This window comes from Sander lucioperca, chromosome 2, assembly GCF_008315115.2.
Source record: "Sander lucioperca isolate FBNREF2018 chromosome 2, SLUC_FBN_1.2, whole genome shotgun sequence".
Taxonomy (NCBI): Eukaryota; Metazoa; Chordata; class Actinopteri; order Perciformes; family Percidae; genus Sander; species Sander lucioperca.
The window spans coordinates 35738271-35759188 of NC_050174.1; the positions used below are offsets into that span (position 1 = coordinate 35738271).

At 46.8% G+C, this 20918-nt stretch overlaps 1 protein-coding gene and 1 long non-coding RNA gene across 2 annotated transcripts; one reads left to right on the forward strand and one right to left on the reverse strand.

The window, feature by feature from the left end:
- Positions 1–1116: 1116 nt before the first annotated feature.
- On the forward strand, positions 1117–14357 carry LOC116054232. The gene is made up of 3 exons (XR_004106029.1): positions 1117–1302; positions 1368–1656; positions 14347–14357. It is a non-coding gene; the product is annotated as an uncharacterized LOC116054232 (long non-coding RNA).
- bnip3la (BCL2 interacting protein 3 like a) lies at positions 2698–19809 on the reverse strand. Its single transcript, XM_031305670.2, has 6 exons — positions 19681–19809; positions 14955–15225; positions 14390–14471; positions 9027–9133; positions 8263–8412; positions 2698–3623 (listed from the first exon to the last, which is right to left on the reverse strand). Exons 1-6 carry the CDS (start codon positions 19730–19732, stop codon positions 3575–3577), a joined length of 711 nt encoding a protein of 236 aa, XP_031161530.1. The 5' UTR covers positions 19733–19809; the 3' UTR covers positions 2698–3574.
- Positions 19810–20918: the final 1109 nt, after the last annotated feature.

A 20918-nucleotide genomic window follows, 5' to 3' on the forward strand; every position in this document is an offset into this window, starting at 1 on the left:
ATAAAAGTCCCCCCCTCTGTTCCTACAACACGTTCTCACACCCATCTCGTAAAATATGGACGCTTGGTCAGGTGCCTTTGTCGTTCTTATTGACACTAAAAGTCTCCTTTAGTGCTATAAGTAAACGTGCTTGGTCGGGACTATTGCCGTCCCTTTTGACGCAGTTATGTTAAGGAAAGGGTCGTGGGTGGGCGTACGGTTCTGCGACACGCAGGAACTACGGGACGGTTGGGTTAGGAAAGGGTCGTGGGTGGGTGTACGGTTCTGCGGCACGCGGAAACTACGGGACAGTTGGGTTTAGGAAAGGGTCGTGGGTGGGCGTACGGTTCTGCGACACGCGGGAACTACGGGACGGTTGGGTTTAGGAAAGGGTCGTGGGTGGGCGTACGGTTCTGCGACACGCGGGAACTACGGGACGGTTGGGTTTAGGAAAGGGTCATGGGTGGGTGTACGGTTCTGCGGCACGCGGAAACTACGGGACAGTTGGGTTTAGGAAAGGGTCGTGGGTGGGCGTACGGTTCTGCGACACGCGGGAACTACGGGACGGTTGGGTTTAGGAAAGGGTCGTGGGTGAGCGTACGGTTCTGCGACACGCGGGAACTACGGGACGGTTGGGTTAGGAAAGGGTCGTGGGTGGGTGTACGGTTCTGCGGCACGCGGAAACTACGGGACAGTTGGGTTTAGGAAAGGGTCGTGGGTGGGCGTACGGTTCTGCGACACGCGGGAACTACGGGACGGTTGGGTTTAGGAAAGGGTCGTTGGTGAGCGTACGGTTCTGTGACACGCGGAAACTACGGGACGGTTGGGTTTAGGAAAGGGTCGTGGGTGGGCGTACGGTTCTGCGACACGCGGGAACTATAGGATGGTTGGGTTTAGGAAAGGGTCGTGGGTGGGCGTACGGTTCTGCGACACGCGGGAACTACGGGACGGTTGGGTTTAGGAAAGGGTCGTGGTTGGGCGTACAGTTCTGCGACACGCGGGAGGAAAGAAAAAAAGACTATAGGAAGCGTGACAAGCGGGACGTGAACCCCGCTCTCCTGGGTGAAAGTCCTGTGTCTAAATCCTCTCTAACTGCTGCTCTCCCCGGTGCGTTACACAAACACGCTGAAAGACGCCTTTTTCGTCGCATCAGACGCTGACAGCCACTGTCCAAACGTCCTTAATTTACGAGTTCGGAGTGAGAACGGGTTGGTTCCCAAAACCAATTCAATTTGTTTGTATATTGCAGATTTGGCGCATTTCATTTTTGGTTCGTATACACTCTGCCAACTGTGACACCAGTGGAGCGATGCATCTTGGGAGGTCAGATTTCACATGACATGACAACATCAAAACTGTGACACCAGTGGAGAGATGCATCTTGGGAGATTTCTCATGACATGACAACATCAAAACAAGTAGGAGGAGTTAAACAGGGTGTCTGACGCTACATCTACACGACTACGTTTTCATTTTTAAGCAGCCTTTTTAGACCAAAACAATCTCTGTCCACACAAGAGTTTCAGCTCCAGTTGCAGAACTTATCTCCGTTCATATTAACACGTCTGACATCACAGATCACATGACCGTTGAGACACACTGGGCATGTGCGTGCCGGTGTAAACAGGAAGCAGATTGTCTGACGTTACTCTGCGGTTAAAAATCATGGATGTAGAAGTTAAAGGAACATGCCGACTTATTGGGACTTTGTCTTATTCACCGTATCCCCCAGAGTTAGAATAGTCGATATATACCCTTGTCATCTCCGTGCGTGTTGTAACGCTGTCTGACGGCTCCATCTAGCCTAGCTTAGCACAGAACCTAGAGGTACCTCCAGCCGGTTACCTCCAGTATCTGTGCTAAGCTAGGCTAGATGGAGCCGGTTACCTCCAGGATCTGTGCTAAGCTAGGCTAGATGGAGCCAGTTACCTCCAGGATCTGTGCTAAGCTAGGCTAGATGGACCCAGTTACCTCCAGGATCTGTGCTAAGCTAGTCTACCGATGGAACCGTCAGACAGCGTTACAACACACACGGACAGGAGAAGGGTATGTATCGACTTGTCTTACTCTGGGGGTTACGGTGAATAAGCTAAAGTCCCAATAAGTCGGCGTGTTCCTTTAAAAAATACAGAAACTACTTTGGAGAAAGAAGAACAACGGTGAAAAGTAAGAGCAGGGATTTACTATCTTGGAGCGAGGACGAGGTCTCTAAAGGTCTCCGTTTGTCTCCGTCCAGACTACAAAGCAAGCCCAGAGTTTTCAAACCAAAACGTGGGCGGCAGCGTTTCCAAATGTTGAAGTTTTAGGGGCTCGGAAACACTGCAGTAGTGTGGACGCGAGCAGTGATGTAGTCTATTTTTTTGTAGTGAGTATACTGTCATTTTTTCCCTCCGAGCATTAGGCTCGCCCGTCCCAGAGCGACAACGCCATAGTTTTTAATAACTCAACTGCGTAAAGCATCAGCCTCATCGGCCTAATTTTCGCTAAAACGTCTGCTGCAGCGTCAGTCGAAGCGGCAGTACAGCTTCAGGTGCGGGCTTACCAAAAAATTTGGTTTAAATTGGCTTTCGTTTCATATATCTACTTCAGTGATTCCCATTTGTTAATTTCAAATATGCGCGGTGTAGTTGTTCCGAGGCGACTCGCAACACAGACGGCGAATTTATGAACGTAAGTGTGAAAGTTCTCTCACGGAACAATCATCGTTACGTAACGGTATCCCTGCGATTTTGTAAGTGGGTATACTGAAATCCTTGACCTTTCCTAGTGGGTATACTCCGTATACCTGCGTATCACGCAGACTACACCACTGGACGCGAGGCGTAAACGTAGCAAAAGATATTTAGTTTTCAAACTAAAACGTAGTAGTGTAGATGTAGCCTCATGTTTTTGCAGCTCTAACTCCCGAATTCCACCAGACGCAGACGTGCTGCGTTTCGGCAGTGCCGTGGCTTTGTTCCGTCGTCCATCATGTGTCATAGCGGACGCCATGCGTCATAGCAGACGCCATGCGTCATAGCGGAGCGTCTTGCCTGCCCGACTCGCAGAAATTGTTGTTTTGGTGAATTTCTCCTTGATATTTGTGCTTTTACTATATAAGTAAGTAGTCTCCATACTGCAGCTAAATGGTTTCTTCCATTTCAGAATTTAGTCCAGTTATAATCTCGCTTTTGCCAGACCTTCCTCCTCCACAGCTCTGCAGAGGAAGATCTGCGTCCGCAGCTCCGTCAAACCTAGACCTGGTGCGTATTTTTTGCGGAGCAGAGCTGAGAATCGCTTCTGCGTCGCGTCTGGTGGAATCACAAGCTTTTGCCTTGAGTTGCCGCAATGGCTTTGAATGCAGCGCAGATGCAACGCGCCTGGTGGAATTTCGGGGCATCGCGGTCTGTCATGTTCTGGATTCAAGTCGGTGATAGCTGCCCCTGTGTCAGAATAGGATGGCGTGCAACCACGTTACGGCATGTGTGTATAACTCTATAACTAATATCAATGTGACTGGATTGAATGCTGACTGGAAGGGAAATGTGGGCAGAGAGACAGCTGGACCACAGGAGGATGGATGGGACGCTCGGAGAGGCACGGCTTCATCTTCTGCTCAGTAAGAGCTGCTGGAGGCTGTGGCAATTCTCTTCCCAATGTACACCCTGGAGACAAAACAAACGCACATGATGCATGGAAGAAATTACAGTTATGAAGATGAATTGATTAGTCATCAACAGTGTTGGGTGTTACAGTAACGTAACTACTTTTCCGGGTAAAAATTTGGTAACGAAACGTAGTTCCTTTTTCAATTCGGCACAACGTTACTATTCCCAGGGACATTTGACAGCAACACTGCCTTCTCAGCTGCACGCTCACAAGCTCCACACGGGACGTGACAGAGGCTGGTAGCAGAGTAATCATAGCAAGCGAGAAGCAGCCAAAGCTAACTTTTGAGAGCGTTTTAAGCTTCGTGGTTTTTTGCTGGACGGCGCTCTGAGCCAGGCAGACACAAAGCTGACAACCTCACAGATGGATGAGGTGGAGACGGGCTCATACATACACGCAGCGGACCGCTGGGGACTTGTGTCGGTTGCACGGACACGCAAGGATTTCCAGAAAAGAGGCTGCATGTGTCTACGACAATGCACGGACCATCGTGGCTGCGCGACGGTACAAGTCGATACAGACATTACATAGTATACACTAACACCGTGTAACGCCATGACCTGCTGATGTGCATTCAACCCGCGCTGGACTCGTTCATAATGAATCAGCCGTCACTCTGTGAGGAGAGAATCCAGCCTGCAGGGTAGTTCAGACACTTCACTGATAAACCAGAGATTGGCTTTATGGTCAAAGATAGTTTTTGTAAAATTAACTTCAGTCTCTGCCAGAGACGCCTGCTTTTAAAGTAACGTAAAAGTAACGAGTAAAGTAAAAAGTTGCTTTCCATAAGGGGTAACTAAGTAAAGTAACGGATTACTTTTTAAAGAAGTAACGAGTAACGAGCAAACACTACTTTTTAAAAGTAACTTACCCAACACTGGTCGTCAACAGTGTTGGGAATATTACTTTAAAAAAGTAATTAGTTATAGTTACTCACTACTTGTTCCAAAAAGTAACTGAGTTAGTAACTGAATTACTCTATAATAAAAGTAACTTGTTACCAGGGAAAGTAACTATTTGCGTTACTGTTAAAAAAAAAAGTTGCTATATGTCAAAGAATTTGGATTTTTTTGAGCATTTTTTTTGCTGTGAGGCAGAGAGATCTATCTTCTGCTGCTTGGAGGACTTTGCTCCGAGTCCTTCTTTGCTAGTGGATGGCGAGCTATCCTCTGGTGGAGGTATCGCTGGTTTTGGCCACTAGCTTTGTAGATGTGTGTGTCATTGTGAGATGCTTCGTTAAATTAGAGTTGCTTACAACGGATGTCGACAAAGTCTTCTCTCCTGGACATAATGTACACATTACGTGCACGTTCTTGCCTTTGACCACACTGAATTTGAAGTAGTGTTTATATCTTGTAGGGTACAAGCGGCCGAAATGGGTTTCCTCAGAAGGGTGGCTGGCGTCTCCCTTAGAGATAGGGTGAGAAGCTCAGTCATCCGTGAGGAGCTCGGAGTAGAGCCGCTGCTCCTTCGCGTCGAAAGGAGCCAGTTGAGGTGGTTCGGGCATCTGGTAAGGATGCCCCCTGGGCGCCTCCCTAGGGAGGTGTTCCAGGCACGTCCAGCTGGGAGGAGGCCTCGGGGAAGACCCAGGACTAGGTGGAGGGATTATATCTCCAACCTGGCCTGGGAACGCCTCGGGATCCCCCAGTCGGAGCTGGTTAATGTGGCTCGGGAAAGGGAAGTTTGGGGTCCCCTGCTGGAGCTGCTACCCCCGCGACCCGTTACCGGATAAGCGGAAGAAGATGGATGGTTTATATCTCCACCTTGAAAATGCCAACTTCTCATCGGATTGCTCCTGACTCGCCATCTCTGCTGCTTCTTCGAATCTCTGTTTAGTTGTTGTGTGTGTGTGTGTGTGTGTGTGTGTGTGTGGCGCGTGCTGGCATGTGTGTAAAAACACTGGCTCTGATTGGCTACCATGAAACATGACTCTGCCTTAGCCAATCATAATCGCTTACCTTGTTATTAACCCACCTCCTCACTAGCTGTGAGCCAGGGGTGCGTTCAGATTACACAGTTTATTCAATCAATGCATAGTAACGCACCGCATTTAACGTCCAGTAACGTTAACGGCGTTGTAACGACGGGAAAAGTAATTAGATTACCCCATTACTGAAAAAATAACGTTGTTACCTAACGCCGTTCTTTTAAACGCCGTTACTCCAAACACTGGTCATCAACTATTATCCCTTATGTTGTCTTCGGGTAAATTTTGACCCATTTTCTGAATGTCTATATCAGAAATATGGGTTTCTTTTTAACTACCTAATTTGGATTACCCAAAAAAATAACACGGATGGATGATACCATACAACGCGCTTCACAAGTACAACAGAAGATCGGAGCTCTACTTTTGTTGAATTTGGGGTGTTTTGTTAAATTTTTTTGCAATTGAAATGTTTTGAGACAGTCTCGTCACTGAACATTGATCCTTCCTTTAATATTAGTTTAAATAATTCATAATTTCTGCTTTTTTAACTCAAGAATTCGGTTTAATTTCCTATAAATTAGTTTATTGACCATGAATTCCAAAAATAAGTAATAAGTGTAAAACTAGTTATGAGTTGGTGTTGGTGGGGTTTATACATGGTAGTGAAAAGTAGCGTTAAACGCCAAAAAAGCGCCAAAAAACATTGAATAAAGCGGCAAATGTGTCGAAAAAATTTGTTGATTTTCAGTTTTCGCTCCCTGGGACGTCCTCCCATGCACGGTCGAATGGACGACAACACAAGGGTTAAATTAAACGCCAACTATTTTGAAAATCGAATAATCAGTTTGAGTCAAAACCTCTCTGATGTCAGCTTGTTAAATATGAATATTTTCTAGTTTCTTCTCTCCTCTGGTAGCCTGGTTGACACCAGACCCTTCTCAGTTGTAACTCTGAGTGGGTCTGGGAAAAGTTCATTGACAGTTTATTTCCAAAGGGGCGTCACCAACGGACGCCGCTCAAATGCCTCTGGGCGCAATTGGATAGTCCTTCAACCAATCAGACCAACGATCCGGGTCACGCTGCTCTTCGGTAGCCGTCATGTTGAATGTAAACAAAAAGCTGCTCGCCGTCGCACTATCGTCGTCGCGTAAAGCCCGCCTCAGCAGTTGTGATTGGTGTAAAGCCCGCCTCAACGGTTGTGATTGGTCTAAAGCCCGCCTCAACGGTTGTGATTGGTGTAAAGCCCGCCTCAGCAGTTGTGATTGGTGTAAAGCCCGCCTCAACGGTTGTGATTGGTCTAAAGCCCGCCTCAACGGTTGTGATTGGTGTAAAGGCCGCCTCAACGGTTGTGATTGGTGTAAAGCCCGCCTCAGCAGTTGTGATTGGTGTAAAGCCCGCCTCAACGGTTGCGATTGGTCTAAAGCCCGCCTCAACGGTTGTGATTGGTGTAAAGGCCGCCTCAACGGTTGTGATTGGTGTAAAGCCCGCCTCAGCAGTTGTGATTGGTGTAAAGCCCGCCTCAACGGTTGTGATTGGTCTAAAGCCCGCCTCAACGGTTGTGATTGGTGTAAAGGCCGCCTCAACGGTTGTGATTGGTCTAAAGCCCGCCTCAACGGTTGTGATTGGTCTAAAGCCCGCCTCAACGGTTGTGATTGGTGTAAAGCCCGCCTCAGCAGTTGTGATTGGTGCCTTGATTTTGGGGACATTGGAAATGGGCTTGAATGTGTTCTTCGCCAGACTGACTTGCAGAGCAAATCTCAAATTTGCCAGAAGTTCGTCAGGGTTTACCCAGGCTACTCCTCTGGGACGGGAAACTGAAGATCTTTGAGTTGTGGACAAAACGAGACATTTCTGACATTTTAGAGACCAGACAACTCATCCATTCATCCAGAAAATGATTGACAATGAAACAGAATCGTAAGATGTAGACATGGCGCAGTAAATAAGGAGTGACCAGGTAAACTTGGGGGGGAGGTGGAAGCAAGAAATGAGAGAAAAGGAAGTGAGGTATAAGTGTCAAAATAAGCAGGGATGCACCAAATCCAGAATTCGGCTTCACATTCGGCTGAATATTGGGCTTTATGACGGGGTTGGGCTTCTGCCGAACCTTAGGATTTTTTACCCCGAACCCTACGCTTGCACTACGCGCGCTACGCTGGTCGACGTAATGACGGCGCCGTTGATTACAGGAAGGTGTTTACGTAGGTGGAGCGTTCAATGCAGTAGGCTGTGAGGAAGTGAAAATGGAACTGGTGAGCAGAAAAAGTGATGTTTGGCAGAACTTTCAGTCAAAAGAAGGCCATTCAAGTCCAGCTACATGTTCAATCTGCAATGCTGATTAGTCTGGTGGTGGCGAGGACCCTAAACTATACACAACATCACCGCTGTTACAACATCTGGTATGAAACATCTGGAAGAATACGAGTTGTGATGAAGGAATCTACAGACAGCAGCCAAAATGCAGCAACTTCAGGTACGGCAAAGGAAGGACAGTCACTGTTTACTTCATTAATGAGTTTACTGTGTTCATGGACTGAGGATGGGACGAGGATTCAGCAGAATCTCAACCAGGGGATTCAGTATTCGGCCGAACCCCAAAAATCTGGATTCAGTGCATCCCTAGTTAATAAGAGAAGGTAAGATCTTTCCCGCCACCTTGCAGTACATCCCTGAATGAAGACAGAGCTGCATGAATTCAGACTCACCCGATGCCGAGAGCGAGGATGTGTGAGAGGAGTAAGGAAGGGATGAAGACTTTGAGGAATTCGGCAGAAAAGATGCCCCCTTTCTTCATGACTCCACTCTTCCTCATACTGAGAGATACCGAACGCCGGGGGTGCCTGAAGTGGAACACCCTGTGAGGAATAATCACACCGATTAAAAATAAAATGTGACGAAAATCGTCAAAAACATTGACAATAACATTGAAAAAAACATAATTAAAAAAACTCAAAAAATTGACTAAAAAATAGTTAAAAAAATGACTAAAACATAATTAAAAAAATGCCAAAAAAAAGTGACAAAATAACTTGTTAAAAATTGACAAAAACATAATTAAAAAAACGTCAAAAAATTGACTAAAAAATTGGTAAAAAATTGACAAAAACATAATTAAAAAACTCCAAAAAAGTGACAAAAAACTGTTAAAAAAATTACAAAAACATAATTAAAAAAACGTCAAAAAATTGACTAAAACATATTTAAAAAGTACCAAAAAAAAGTGACAAAAAGTTGTTAAGAAATTGACAAAAATATAATTAAAAAAAACGCCAAAAAAGTGACTAAAAAATTGGAGAGAAAAAATCAACAAAAACGTCGAGAAAAGGGTCGAAAAATAACAAAAAAATGTTGAAATTTCGACCCAGAAAAACCCAAAGTTGTAGGTCGACGGGAAGACTACACAAAGACTAAAGCAAAAATATCCTGAACTCATGTTAGTGGATGATTCTGGAGTGAAGAGTCTGCTTACTTTGGTGGGACGTTTTCGGGTCGGCTGGACCAATCAGAGACCCAGTCTACTTCTTTGTTCATCAGGATGTCTTCTTCTCTGTCCTTCTCTGGACCGTCGTCCTCTGACTGCACACGTGGACGTACAGGGAGGAAGTTTTAGGGTACAATTAAGGGGTAACTTTGTTTTTTTTCAACCTATTTTTCCATGTTTTTATGTCTAAGTGACTGATGGGAACAACAATCTTTGAAATCGTTCCAGTGTTACCGAAACAGGCTGCAATGTAACGTTAACGGGCAATTGCGCACCTTCAATTTACGTCCACTAAAAGTTCTGTTGTTGCTGCTGACAGACTCAGATTATTATTCTAAGTGTCTGACAACATTATGAAAGGATCCCTACAGAGATAGACCTTTTAGTTAAAAGAGTAAGATCCTTTTAGTTTAACATGAAAAAGCCCCAAACTCCACCAGACTCCATGTAAATAATCAGTACTTTTACCATCGTAAAACACACTTCATTCAAAGTGGCCAGAAACTAAATAAAACTACCAAAAGCCATCTTGGTTCATCTTTCCACTGTTCCAACAATCACCACTCTGGTTTGGTTGAAATAAACCCTTAATTTACCCATTTACATGTGGAAATATGCTGGCTCTATACACGCTAAAAGTCCTGATTATTTACATGGAGTCTGGTGGGTTTGGTGATTTCAGGGCTGTTTCATGTTAAAGCTATAGTGCGTAGTCTCTGTCGCCCCCATGAGGAATTCTAAGTAATGACAACAACACGGAGGATTAAAAAAACATGATGGACTCTTCAGAAGAAGTCATTATCTTCACTCGAGTTTCTGTGCGGGAAAGTCACTGGACGCCACAATCTTCAGTATTATCATGTGGACGCGCCGACAGTGTTGTTGTCATTACTTAGAATTCCTCATGGGGGGCGACAGAGACTACGCACTATAGCTTTAACATGAAACAGCCCCGAAATCACCATCACCAAACTCCACCAGACTCCATGTAAATAATCAGTACTTTTAGCGTGTATAGAGCCAGCATATTTCCACCAGACTCCATGTAAATAATCAGTACTTTTAGCGTGTATAGAGCCAGCATATTTCCACCAGACTCCATGTAAATAATCTGGACTTTTAGCGTGTTAAGAGCCAGCATATTTCCACTAGACTCCATGTAAATAGTCAGGACTTTTAGCGTGTATAGAGCCAGCATATTTCCACCAGACTCCATGTAAATAATAAGTACTTTTAGCTTGTATAGAGCCAGCATATTTCCACCAGACTCCATGTAAATAATCAGGACTTTTAGCGTGTATAGAGCCAGCATATTTCCACCAGACTCCATGTAAATAATAAGTACTTTTAGCTTGTATAGAGCCAGCATATTTCCACCAGACTCCATGTAAATAATCAGTACTTTTAGTGTGTATAGAGCCAGCATATTTCCACCAGACTCCATGTAAATAATCAGTACTTTTAGCATGTATAGAGCCAGCATATCTTCACCAGACTCCATGTAAATAATCAGTACTTTTAGCGTGTATAGAGCCAGCATCCATCCATCTTCTTCCGCTTATCCGGTAACGGGTCGCGGGGGTAGCAGCTCCAGCAGGGGACCCCAAACTTCCCTTTCCCGAGCCACATTAACCAGCTCCGACTGGGGGATCCCGAGGCGTTCCCAGGCCAGGTTGGAGATATAATCCCTCCACCTAGTCCTGGGTCTTCCCCGAGGCCTCCTCCCAGCTGGACGTGCCTGGAAAACCTCCCTAGGGAGGCGCCCAGGGGGCATCCTTACCAGATGCCCGAACCACCTCAACTGGCTCCTTTCGACGCGAAGGAGCAGCGGCTCTACTCCGAGCTCCTCACGGATGACTGAGCTTCTCACCCTATCTCTAAGGGAGACGCCAGCCACCCTCCTGAGGAAACCCATTTCGGCCGCTTGTACCCTGGATCTCGTTCTTTCGGTCATGACCCAGCCTTCATGACCATAGGTGAGGGTAGGAACGAAAACTGACCGGTAGATTGAGAGCTTTGCCTTCTGGCTCAGCTCTCTTTTCGTCACAACGGTGCGATAAATTGAGTGTAATACCGCACCCGCTGCGCCGATTCTCCGACCAATCTCCCGCTCCATTGTTCCCTCACTCGCGAACAAGACTCCAAGGTACTTGAACTCCTTCACTTGGGGTAAAGACTCCATCGGTTTCCTGCTGAGAACCATGGCCTCAGATTTAGAGGTGCTGATCCTCATCCCAGCCGCTTCACACTCGGCTGCGAACCGATCCAGTGAGTGCTGAAGGTCACAGGCCGACGATGCCATCAGGACCACATCATCTGCAAAAAGCAGCGATGAGATCCCCAGCTCACCAAACTGCAACCCCTCTCCACCCCGACTACGCCTCGATATCCTGTCCATAAATACTACAAACAGGATTGGTGACAAAGCGCAGCCCTGGCGGAGGCCAACTCTCACCTGAAACGAGTCCGACTTACTGCCGAGAACCCGGACACAGCTCTCGCTTTGGTCGTACAGAGATTGGATGGCCCTGAGAAGGGACCCCCTCACCCCATACTCCCGCAGCACCTCCCACAGTGTCTCCCGGGGGACCCAGTCATACGCCTTCTCCAGATCCACAAAGCACATGTAGACCGGTTGGGCATACTCCCAGGCTCCCTCCAGGATCCTTGCGAGAGTAAAGATCTGGTCCGTTGTTCCACGACCAGGACGGAATCCGCATTGTTCCTCTTCAACCTGAGGTTCGACTATCGACCGAACCCTCCTTTCCAGCACCTTGGAGTAGACTTTACCGGGGAGGCTGAGAAGTGTGATACCCCTGTAATTGGCACACACCCTCTGGTCCCCCTTTTTGAAAAGGGGAACCACCACCCCGGTCTGCCACTCCTTAGGCACCGTCCCCGACTTCCACGCAATGTTGAAGTGGCGTGTCAACCAAGACAACCCCTCCACACCCAGAGCTTTAAGCATTTCTGGACGGATCTCATCAATCCCTGGGGCTTTGCCACTGTGGAGTTGTTTAACTACCTCAGCAACTTCCACCAGGGAAATTGACGACAATCCCCCATCATCCTCCAGCTCTGCCTCTACCATAGAGGGCGTATTAGTCGGATTTAGGAGTTCCTCAAAGTGCTCCTTCCACCGCCCTATTACCTCCTCAGTTGAGGTCAGCAGCGTCCCATCCTTACTGTACACAGCTTGGATGGTTCCCCGCTTCCCCCTCCTGAGGTGGCGAACGGTTTTCCAGAAGCACCTTGGTGCCGACCGAAAGTCCTTCTCCATGTCTTCTCCGAACTTTTCCCACACCCGCTGCTTTGCCTCTTTCACAGCAGAGGCTGCAGCCCTTCGGGCCCTTCGGTACCTTGCAACTGCCTCCGGAGTCCCCTGGGATAACATATCCCAGAAAGACTCCTTCTTCAGTCGGACAGCTTCCCTGACCACCGGTGTCCACCACGGTGTTCGTGGGTTGCCGCCCCTTGAGGCACCTAAGACCCTAAGACCACAGCTCCCCGCCGCAGCTTCAGCAATGGAAACTTTGAACATTGTCCACTCGGGTTCAATGCCCCCAGCCTCCACAGGGATGCACGAAAAGCTCCGCCGGAGGTGTGAGTTGAAAGTCTGTCGGACAGGGGCCTCCTCCAGACGTTCCCAGTTCACCCGCACTACCCGTTTGGGTTTACCAGGTCTGTCCAGAGTCTTCCCCCACCCTCTGACCCAACTCACCACCAGATGGTGATCAGTTGACAGCTCTGCCCCTCTCTTCACCCGAGTGTCCAAAACATACGGCCTCAGATCAGATGAAACGATTATAAAATCGATCATTGACCTTTGGCCTAGGGTGCTCTGGTACCAAGTACACTTATGAGCATCCCTATGTTCAAACATGGTGTTCGTTATAGACAATCCATGACTAGCACAGAAGTCCAACAACAAACAACCACTCTGGTTTAGATCAGGGAGGCCGTTCCTCCCAATCACGCCTCTCCATGTGTCTCCATCATTGCCCACGTGCGCGTTGAAGTCCCCCAGCAGAACTATGGAGTCCCCTACTGGAGCCCCATACAGGACTCCATTCAAGGTCTCCAAGAAGGCCGAATACTCCGAGCTCTTGTTTGGTGAATATGCACAAACAACAGTCAGAGTTTTCCCCCCCACAACCCGCAGGCGTAGGGAGGCGACCCTCTCGTCCACCGGGGTAAACTCCAACGTAGCGGCGCTCAGCCGGGGGCTTGTGAGTATCCCCACACCCGCCCGGCGCCTCACACCCTGGGCAACTCCGGAGAAGAAAAGAGTCCAACCCCTATCCAGGAGTATGGTTCCAGGACCGAGACTGTGCGTAGAGGTAAGCCCCACCAGATCCAACTGGTAGCGCTCCACCTCCCGCATAAGTTCCGGTTCCTTCCCCCACAGAGAGGTGACGTTCCACGTCCCCAGAGCCAGCGTCTGCTGCCCGGGTCTGGTCCATCGAGGCCCCTGACCTTCACTGCCACCCATGTGGCAGCGCACCCGACCCCAGCGGTTCCTCTCACAGGTGGTGGGCCCATGGGTTGGAGAGAGAGGTGCCACGTAGCTTTTTGGGCTGTGCCCGGCCGGGCTCCGTGGCAAACCCGGCCACCAGGCGCTCGCTGACGGGCCCTCCATCTGGGCCTGGCTCCAGACGGGGGCCCCGGGCTTCCTCCGGGCAGGGTCACATCATCTCTACCTCGTTTTTTCATAGGGTTTTTGAACCATTCTTTGTCTGGCCCCTCACCTGAGACCACTTTGCCTTGGGAGACCCTACCAGGAGCACAAAGCTCCAGACAACACAGCCCTCAGGTTCATAGGGACACACAAACCTCTCCACCACGATAAGGTGATGGTTCCCGGAGAAGAGAGCCAGCATATCTCCACCAAACTCCATGTAAATAATCAGTATTTTTAGCGTGTATAGAGCCAGCATATTTCCACATGTAAATGGGTGAATTAAGGGTTTATTTCAACCAAACCAGAGAGGTGATTGTTGGAACAGTGGAAAGATGAACCAAGACGGCTTTTGATAGTTTTATTTAGTTTCTGTCCACTTTGAATGAAGTGTGTTTTACGATGATAAAAGTCCTGATTATTTACATGGAGTCTGGTGTAGTTTGGTGATGGTGATTTCGGGGCTGTTTCATGCTAAACAAAAAGGATCTTACTCTTTAACTGAAAGGTCCATCTCTGCAGGGATCCTTTCATAATGTTGATTTCGGGGCTCAATACTGGACCAGTTTCAAAGATTTTTGTTAACATTAGTCACTTATATACACCAATACATGGGGAAATAGGGTCCAGGTTGAAAATACCTGACATTTAAATTTTAAAAATGTTGTTATACCTGACTGTCTTTGAGGCTGGACATCTCCACGTCGAACGTTATCTGGCCCTCGTCCTGCTCTGGACTCGGTGGCCTGTGAGGACTGAGTCAACACATCGGGATGAAAAATGTAACTAAGTACATTTACTCCAGTACTGTACTTTAAGTCCAAATGTTGAGGTACTTGTACTTTACTTGAGTCTTTTCTTTTCATGCCACTTTCTACTTCTACTCCGCTACATTTCAGAGAGAAATATTAGACTTTAGTTACTCCACTACATTCATCTGTTACAGCTTTAGTTACTAGTTACTTTAGTTACTCCACTACATTCATCTGTTACAGCTTTAGTTACTAGTTACTTTAGTTACTCCACTACATTCATTTGTTACAGCTTTAGTTACAAGTTACTCTAGTTACTCCACTACATTCATCTGTTACAGCTTTAGTTACTAGTTACTTTAGTTACTCCGCTACATTCATCTGTTACAGCTTTAGTTACTAGTTACTTTAGTTACTCCGCTATTTATTTGTTACAGCTTTAGTTACTAGTTACTTACAGCTTTAGTTACTAGTTACTTTAGTTACCTGTCACAGGAGGAGCTGCTCTGGCTGGATTCGTGCTGGGCGTCCAGGAGGATCTTCTCCATGTCTCCGTTGTGGATGGAGGACGACGACGGCACGTGCTCCAGACCTCCGATCAAGGTCTCGTCGCTCTCCGGAACCACCTCCAGGTTCTGCAGAGCCGGACTCACGCCAGCATTTGCGTTTATTTGGTCTGCAGCGGGCGTCGTTGGCGGGCTGGTCTGTGCACCGTGGGCCGCTGGGTTCCCGTTCAGCTCCAGCTCTACCCAAGAGCCTTAGCAACACAAAGGTCACGGAGGAGGGGGAGGAAGAGAGGAAGGAAGGGAGGGAGGGAGGGAGAGAGGGAGGAAGGAAGGAAGGAAGGAAGGAAGGGAGGAAGAGAGGAAGGAAGGAAGGAAGGAAGGAAGGAAGGGAGGGAGTGAGGGAGGGAGGGAGAGAGGGAGGGAGGAAGGGAGGAAGGGAGGGAGGGAGGGAGGGAGGGAGAGAGGGAGGAAGGAAGGAAGGAAGGGAGGAAGGGCGGAAGGAAGGAAGAAAGGAAGGAAGGAAGGGAGGGAGTGAGGGAGGGAGGGAGGAAGGAAGGAAGGGAGGGAGGGAGAGAGGGAGGAAGGAAGGGAGGGAGGAAGGAAGTAAGAAAGGAAGGAAGGAAGGGAGGGAGGGAGGAAGGAAGGGAGGAAGGAAGGAAGGAAGGAAGGGAGGGAGTGAGGGAGGAAGGAAGGAAGGGAGGGAGTGAGGGAGGAAGGAAGGAAGGAAGGAAGGAAGGGAGGGAGGGAGTGAGAAATGAAGGAAGGAAGGGAGGGAGGCAGGGAGTGAGGAAGGAATGGAGGGAGGAAGGGAGGGAGTGAGGGAGGAAGGGAGGGAGGGAGGGAGGGAGGAAGGAAGGGAGGGAGGAAGGAAGGAATGGAGGAAGGAAGGAAGGGAGAGAGTGAGGAAGGAAGGAAGGAAGGAAGGGAGGAAGGGAGTGAGGAAGGGAGGGAGGGAGGAAGGAAGGAAGGGAGGGAGTGAGGGAGGAAGGGAGGAAGGAAGGAAGGAAGGGGGGAGGGAGTGAGTGAGGGAGGAAGGAAGGGAGGGAGGAAGGGAGTGAGGAAGGGACGGAGGAAGGGAAGGGAGCATTAACTTGTTGTGTCAACATCAGGCTTTTCCATTGTAGGTCTTTCCTCATAGACATATATAATCTGGACCAGCAGATCCCGTGTCTCTGGACGGAGACCAGTGAAGGATATTAGAAGATCTTTCCCGGTGATGGCTGAGCGTTACTGAGCAGCCTCCAACTGAGCTTGAAGACGTAGATGTGACGTGAGCAACCTGTCTGAAAGTTGGAAGTCTTCTGGTAGCTGTGCCAAGAGAAATCTCAATCATTCCCAATCTAGCAGAGACGGAGAGCGTAGGTATATGTAAGGAGATAACATAGACACAGGCTAATTATTGATCACTAAAATGATAGTTAACATTAGTAATTAAACTTAAACAGCTAATGGAAGTCCAAACTGCCTGAGAGCTTCTCCTGTACTATACGGTAATTCCTCTACTATGAGACAGTAAGTCTCGTGGTTATGACCCAATCGTTAGCCTATTTTTATAAAAACGTCTGCTACGGAGCCATAACGTGAGGTACAAGGTAATGGAGCCTTTTATACATTGTTGTGTTTCTTTAGAAATAAACAACGGACAAATAGAGTCTTTAAACTCTTCAGATGTAAAGTTATTCTCTGTCAAAGTGACGTCAAAATGAATGGCAGTCAATGGTATGCTAACGGGAGGTGATGGCTTGGTAGCATCAAAATGGCGCCATAGGAGCTACGCGTTGTGAGGAGAAGCTGACCCCCTTGTCTTTTAGGTGCAGCTCCTAAGCTGAATGAATGTGAAATGCGTCAAAAAAAGTGCCAAAAACAGCAAGAAACGCTGCAAAATTGTAGTTGGACTTCTTTAACGAGTCTTATCTTCAAGCTTTTTTCATGTTATGTATTTTCTGCTCTAGTTTTTCTTAAGTTTTAGACACAGATATGGTGATAATAATACACTGCATATACCTATATTATTCTTACTACTATTATAATGCTACTGCTGCTACATTGCACATACAGTGCTGCTCATGAGTATAGGAACCCATGCTAAAGTTGACTAAAAAGAGGAATTAAAAAATCATCTTTTGGAAATTGAGAACACCTTTGAGAACACTAATTTTCGTCATTTTCGTTGTGAATGAATAATGTATCGTAAATAAATGCATGTCAGGCTCTATCTGGACTAAATATGGCCCCGATACGGGCTCTATCTGGACTAAATATGGCCCCGATACAGGCTCTATCTGGACTAAATATGGCCCCGATACGGGCTCTATCTGGACTAAATATGGCCCCGATACGGGCTCTATCTGGACTAAATATGGCCCCGATACAGGCTCTATCTGTACTAAATATGGCCCCGATACAGGCTCTATCTGGACTAAATATGGCCCTGATACGGGCTCTATCTGGACTAAATATGGCCCTGATACGGGCTCTATCTGGACTAAATATGGCCCTGATACGGGCTCTATCTGGACTAAATATGGCCCTGATACAGGCTCTATCTGGACTAAATATGGCCCTGATACGGGCTCTATCTGGACTAAATATGGCCCTGATACAGGCTCTATCTGGACTAAATATGGCCCTGATACGGGCTCTATCTGGACTAAATATGGCCCTGATACAGGCTCTATCTGGACTAAATATGGCCCCGATACAGTGGCAGTGGGCATGTATGTTTACGCAAAGTCATGATGTCATGTTGACTGACTGGTGAGATTGTTGTGGACGAAGTACACACGGAGATACACTGGTAAGAGCCAGTGAGGTGTAACCATGTATCAGCTAATTTAAATAGCTCACGGTACTGTATTGTGTCAACAGTTAACTTCATTTAATATTATATGAGGCGTTTTCTTTTGCGGGGTGCAAATGTTCCACCAGAACAAGTTCCTTCCTGAGACTATTTAGCAGAGCCACCGTCACTGCGTCCGGAGCTTAGCGCCACCCAAAACGACTTGTAGCTCACGTTATGGCTCCGTAGCAGACGTTTTTATAAAAATAGGCTAACGATTGGGTCATAACCACGAGACTTACTGTCTCATAGTAGAGGAATTACCGTATAGTACAGGAGAAGCTCTCAGGCAGTTTGGACTTCCATTAGCTGCTTAAGTTTAATTATTAATATTAACTATCATTTTAGTGATCAATAATTAGCCTGTGTCTATGTTATCTCCTTACATATACCTACGCTCTCCGTCTCTGCTAGATTGGGAATGATTGAGATTTCTCTTGGCACAGCTACCAGAAGACTTCCAACTTTCAGACAGGTTGCTCACGTCACATCTACGTCTTCAAGCTCAGTTGGAGGCTGCTCAGTAACGCTCAGCCATCACCGGGAAAGATCTTCTAATATCCTTCACTGGTCAGAGAGAGACACGGGATCTGTTGGTCCATTATATATATATATGTGTCTATGGTCTACCCCAGTTCAACGTAAATGTAAAACTTCAAGCCAAAAGGAATACTTGGAATTGATGGTGGTGGTAAATATTTATGAAAAAGGACAAGTTTGTGAACGGGCAACACAGATTTTGGTAATGAACAACTAAACATGTTACACACTGGACCTTTAAAAAAAATAATAAATAAATAAACATATTGCTGATTTTGAATTTTAAAAAACGGGTCAAATTGGACCCAAGGATGAGGTTTAAATGGTGGGAAAGCTGACCTACATTTCCTGCAGCACTCTCACTGTGCATTCAGATGAACTCCGGCTGTGCACAGCATCCATAATAACGTGCATTTCTTTGTGCTACTGCCCCAAAAACCGCGTGCACATTTTGTTTTCCAGACGGCAGGGTTATGTAATCTCTGTAATGACCAGCGGGCTCGTGTTGGCAAACAATGCACACCTTTTTATAGCACGAGCCCTCCTTTCTTCCCCGTTTAAGCCTCGCTAAAAATATATAACGTGTATTTCAACGTATGCATGACTGACTGCACATCTACAGACGACGATATGTCAACAAAGCTGCTATCATGTGAGGTATTGCATAACTGTGGAAGGAGACAGTCTGCCCAGGCATGTCGCTGTTGTCAGATATAAATCACTTGTCTGTCTAAGCAAACGTTATAATTTTATATAAATATGACATATTCTTTATGGATTCACACTGGACACATATATCGCCTGTTTAGTGTTTAAAATGTGATTTCGGGGCGGTTTGTCTGCAGGCACTTATGCTAAACAACCTACTACTGTCTTTCTTTACAGTTTATAGCCTATTTAGTTAGAAAATACTGTGGCCAGTTAAATGTTAAAGCAACACGACTACATGAAGAGTGAGTGATATGTCCTGTTATTATTATTAGCATGAGATAGCACCAGAAAAAGCAACATTTATTTCGTCTTTTGTCCCAAACTTGTTGTCATTTAGGCTTGAGCCAATGAGCCCGCCCCAGCGCCGACTAGTGTACGTGATTGGCTGCGCTTACATCAGCCAAACATTTGTCGCTACGCTATTGGCTCAATCCGCGGTGAGTGATGTCAAACATCTCCCTCCGCCTCCACCCCTGGCAGGAGAAGAGGAAATACCGAAGCCGATGGTAACTTTTCCCCAATAAAACCTTAATTACAGGTACATTCCCAGTTAAAACGCGCACTCGGTCAGAGTAGCTGAAGTAGTTTTTTCTGTAACTTGGAGCTCGGTACGTACCGTGAAGCCCGGGCTCCTCGTTATTGTTTTGTTGAGCAGCAGCGGTGGACATGTTGGCTTTCCAGTTTCAGCATTCATCAACATGACACGCAAGCCAGCTGCGATGTGCGCATGCGCTACATCTGTCCAGCTTCCAGACCATCAATATAAACACATCCAGGTTCCACACAGGCAGATAAGAGACTAAAATTGGCCAAAACATAAGCGGGGAGGGAGGGGAGTCTTTCTCCAAAGACCCAAATCTTGAAAGGGTTTTAAAATAACTTCAGCTTTGTGTCCTTTCCCCTCAGTCTCTCTGACTGGACCGGCTAATGAATGCAGCAACCCTACCCAAGGGCGTAGGCTTTTTTCGGGGGGGGTCTGGGTGTCCTCCCACTGAAAATGTTGTGCGTCAAAATACTTCATTTCATGCATTCTGCTGAATTTCTAGGCATCAATTTGAGCATTTTCTGCATCAATTTATAAATGTCTTTATGTAAAGGACATTATTATTCTCCTGTATGGTTCAAAACTTTGTGCATATTTAATATTAGCCTCGTGAGAGCGTCCTGATGTCGCGAGCTCCAGTTTTCCACTCGCAGATCAGTCTGGCATCTTAAGATAGAGAAAATTTGCTGAAGCCGTTCACCAAACGAGCGACCGATCAGCGTTGGTTTTGAGGCGGGTTTAGGTGTGACGCAACAGTTGTTTAGACTGTTCAGTCTAAACAACGTGGCGGCTTCCACGGATGAGATGAGCGTAGCTATCGCGAAAGTTTTATCTGAATTAGAAAGTATTCCTTCGTTGAAAGAAGAGCAAAAAAACGGCACTGGAGGCTTTTCTTGGAGGAAAAGATGTTTTTGTGTACCGTGAAAACTTGGTGGGAATTGTCGTTGATGAGGTTCATGTCACATATAATGGTACATTTAAAAACGTTAGCGTTGCTGCGTTACCTAACTTAATTGTATGTTATACCATGGTCTGGGTGAATACTCGATTCTGATTGGCTGCAGGGTGTCCGTTAAAAAGTGATATAGGATACCTACGTAAGGAGTTCCGGTGAAACTGTCTGTTTACTGTTCTAAATGAATGTGCTACATTAAATAAAAAAGGAAATGTGTATTTATTATTTCCAACTCGTCCTCTGAACACCACAGGATGGCGCTAACACACACAGGCTGCAGGAAGTAAGTTATACTCTGAACACCACAGGATGGTGCTAACACACACAGGCTGCAGGAAGTAAGTTATACTCTGAA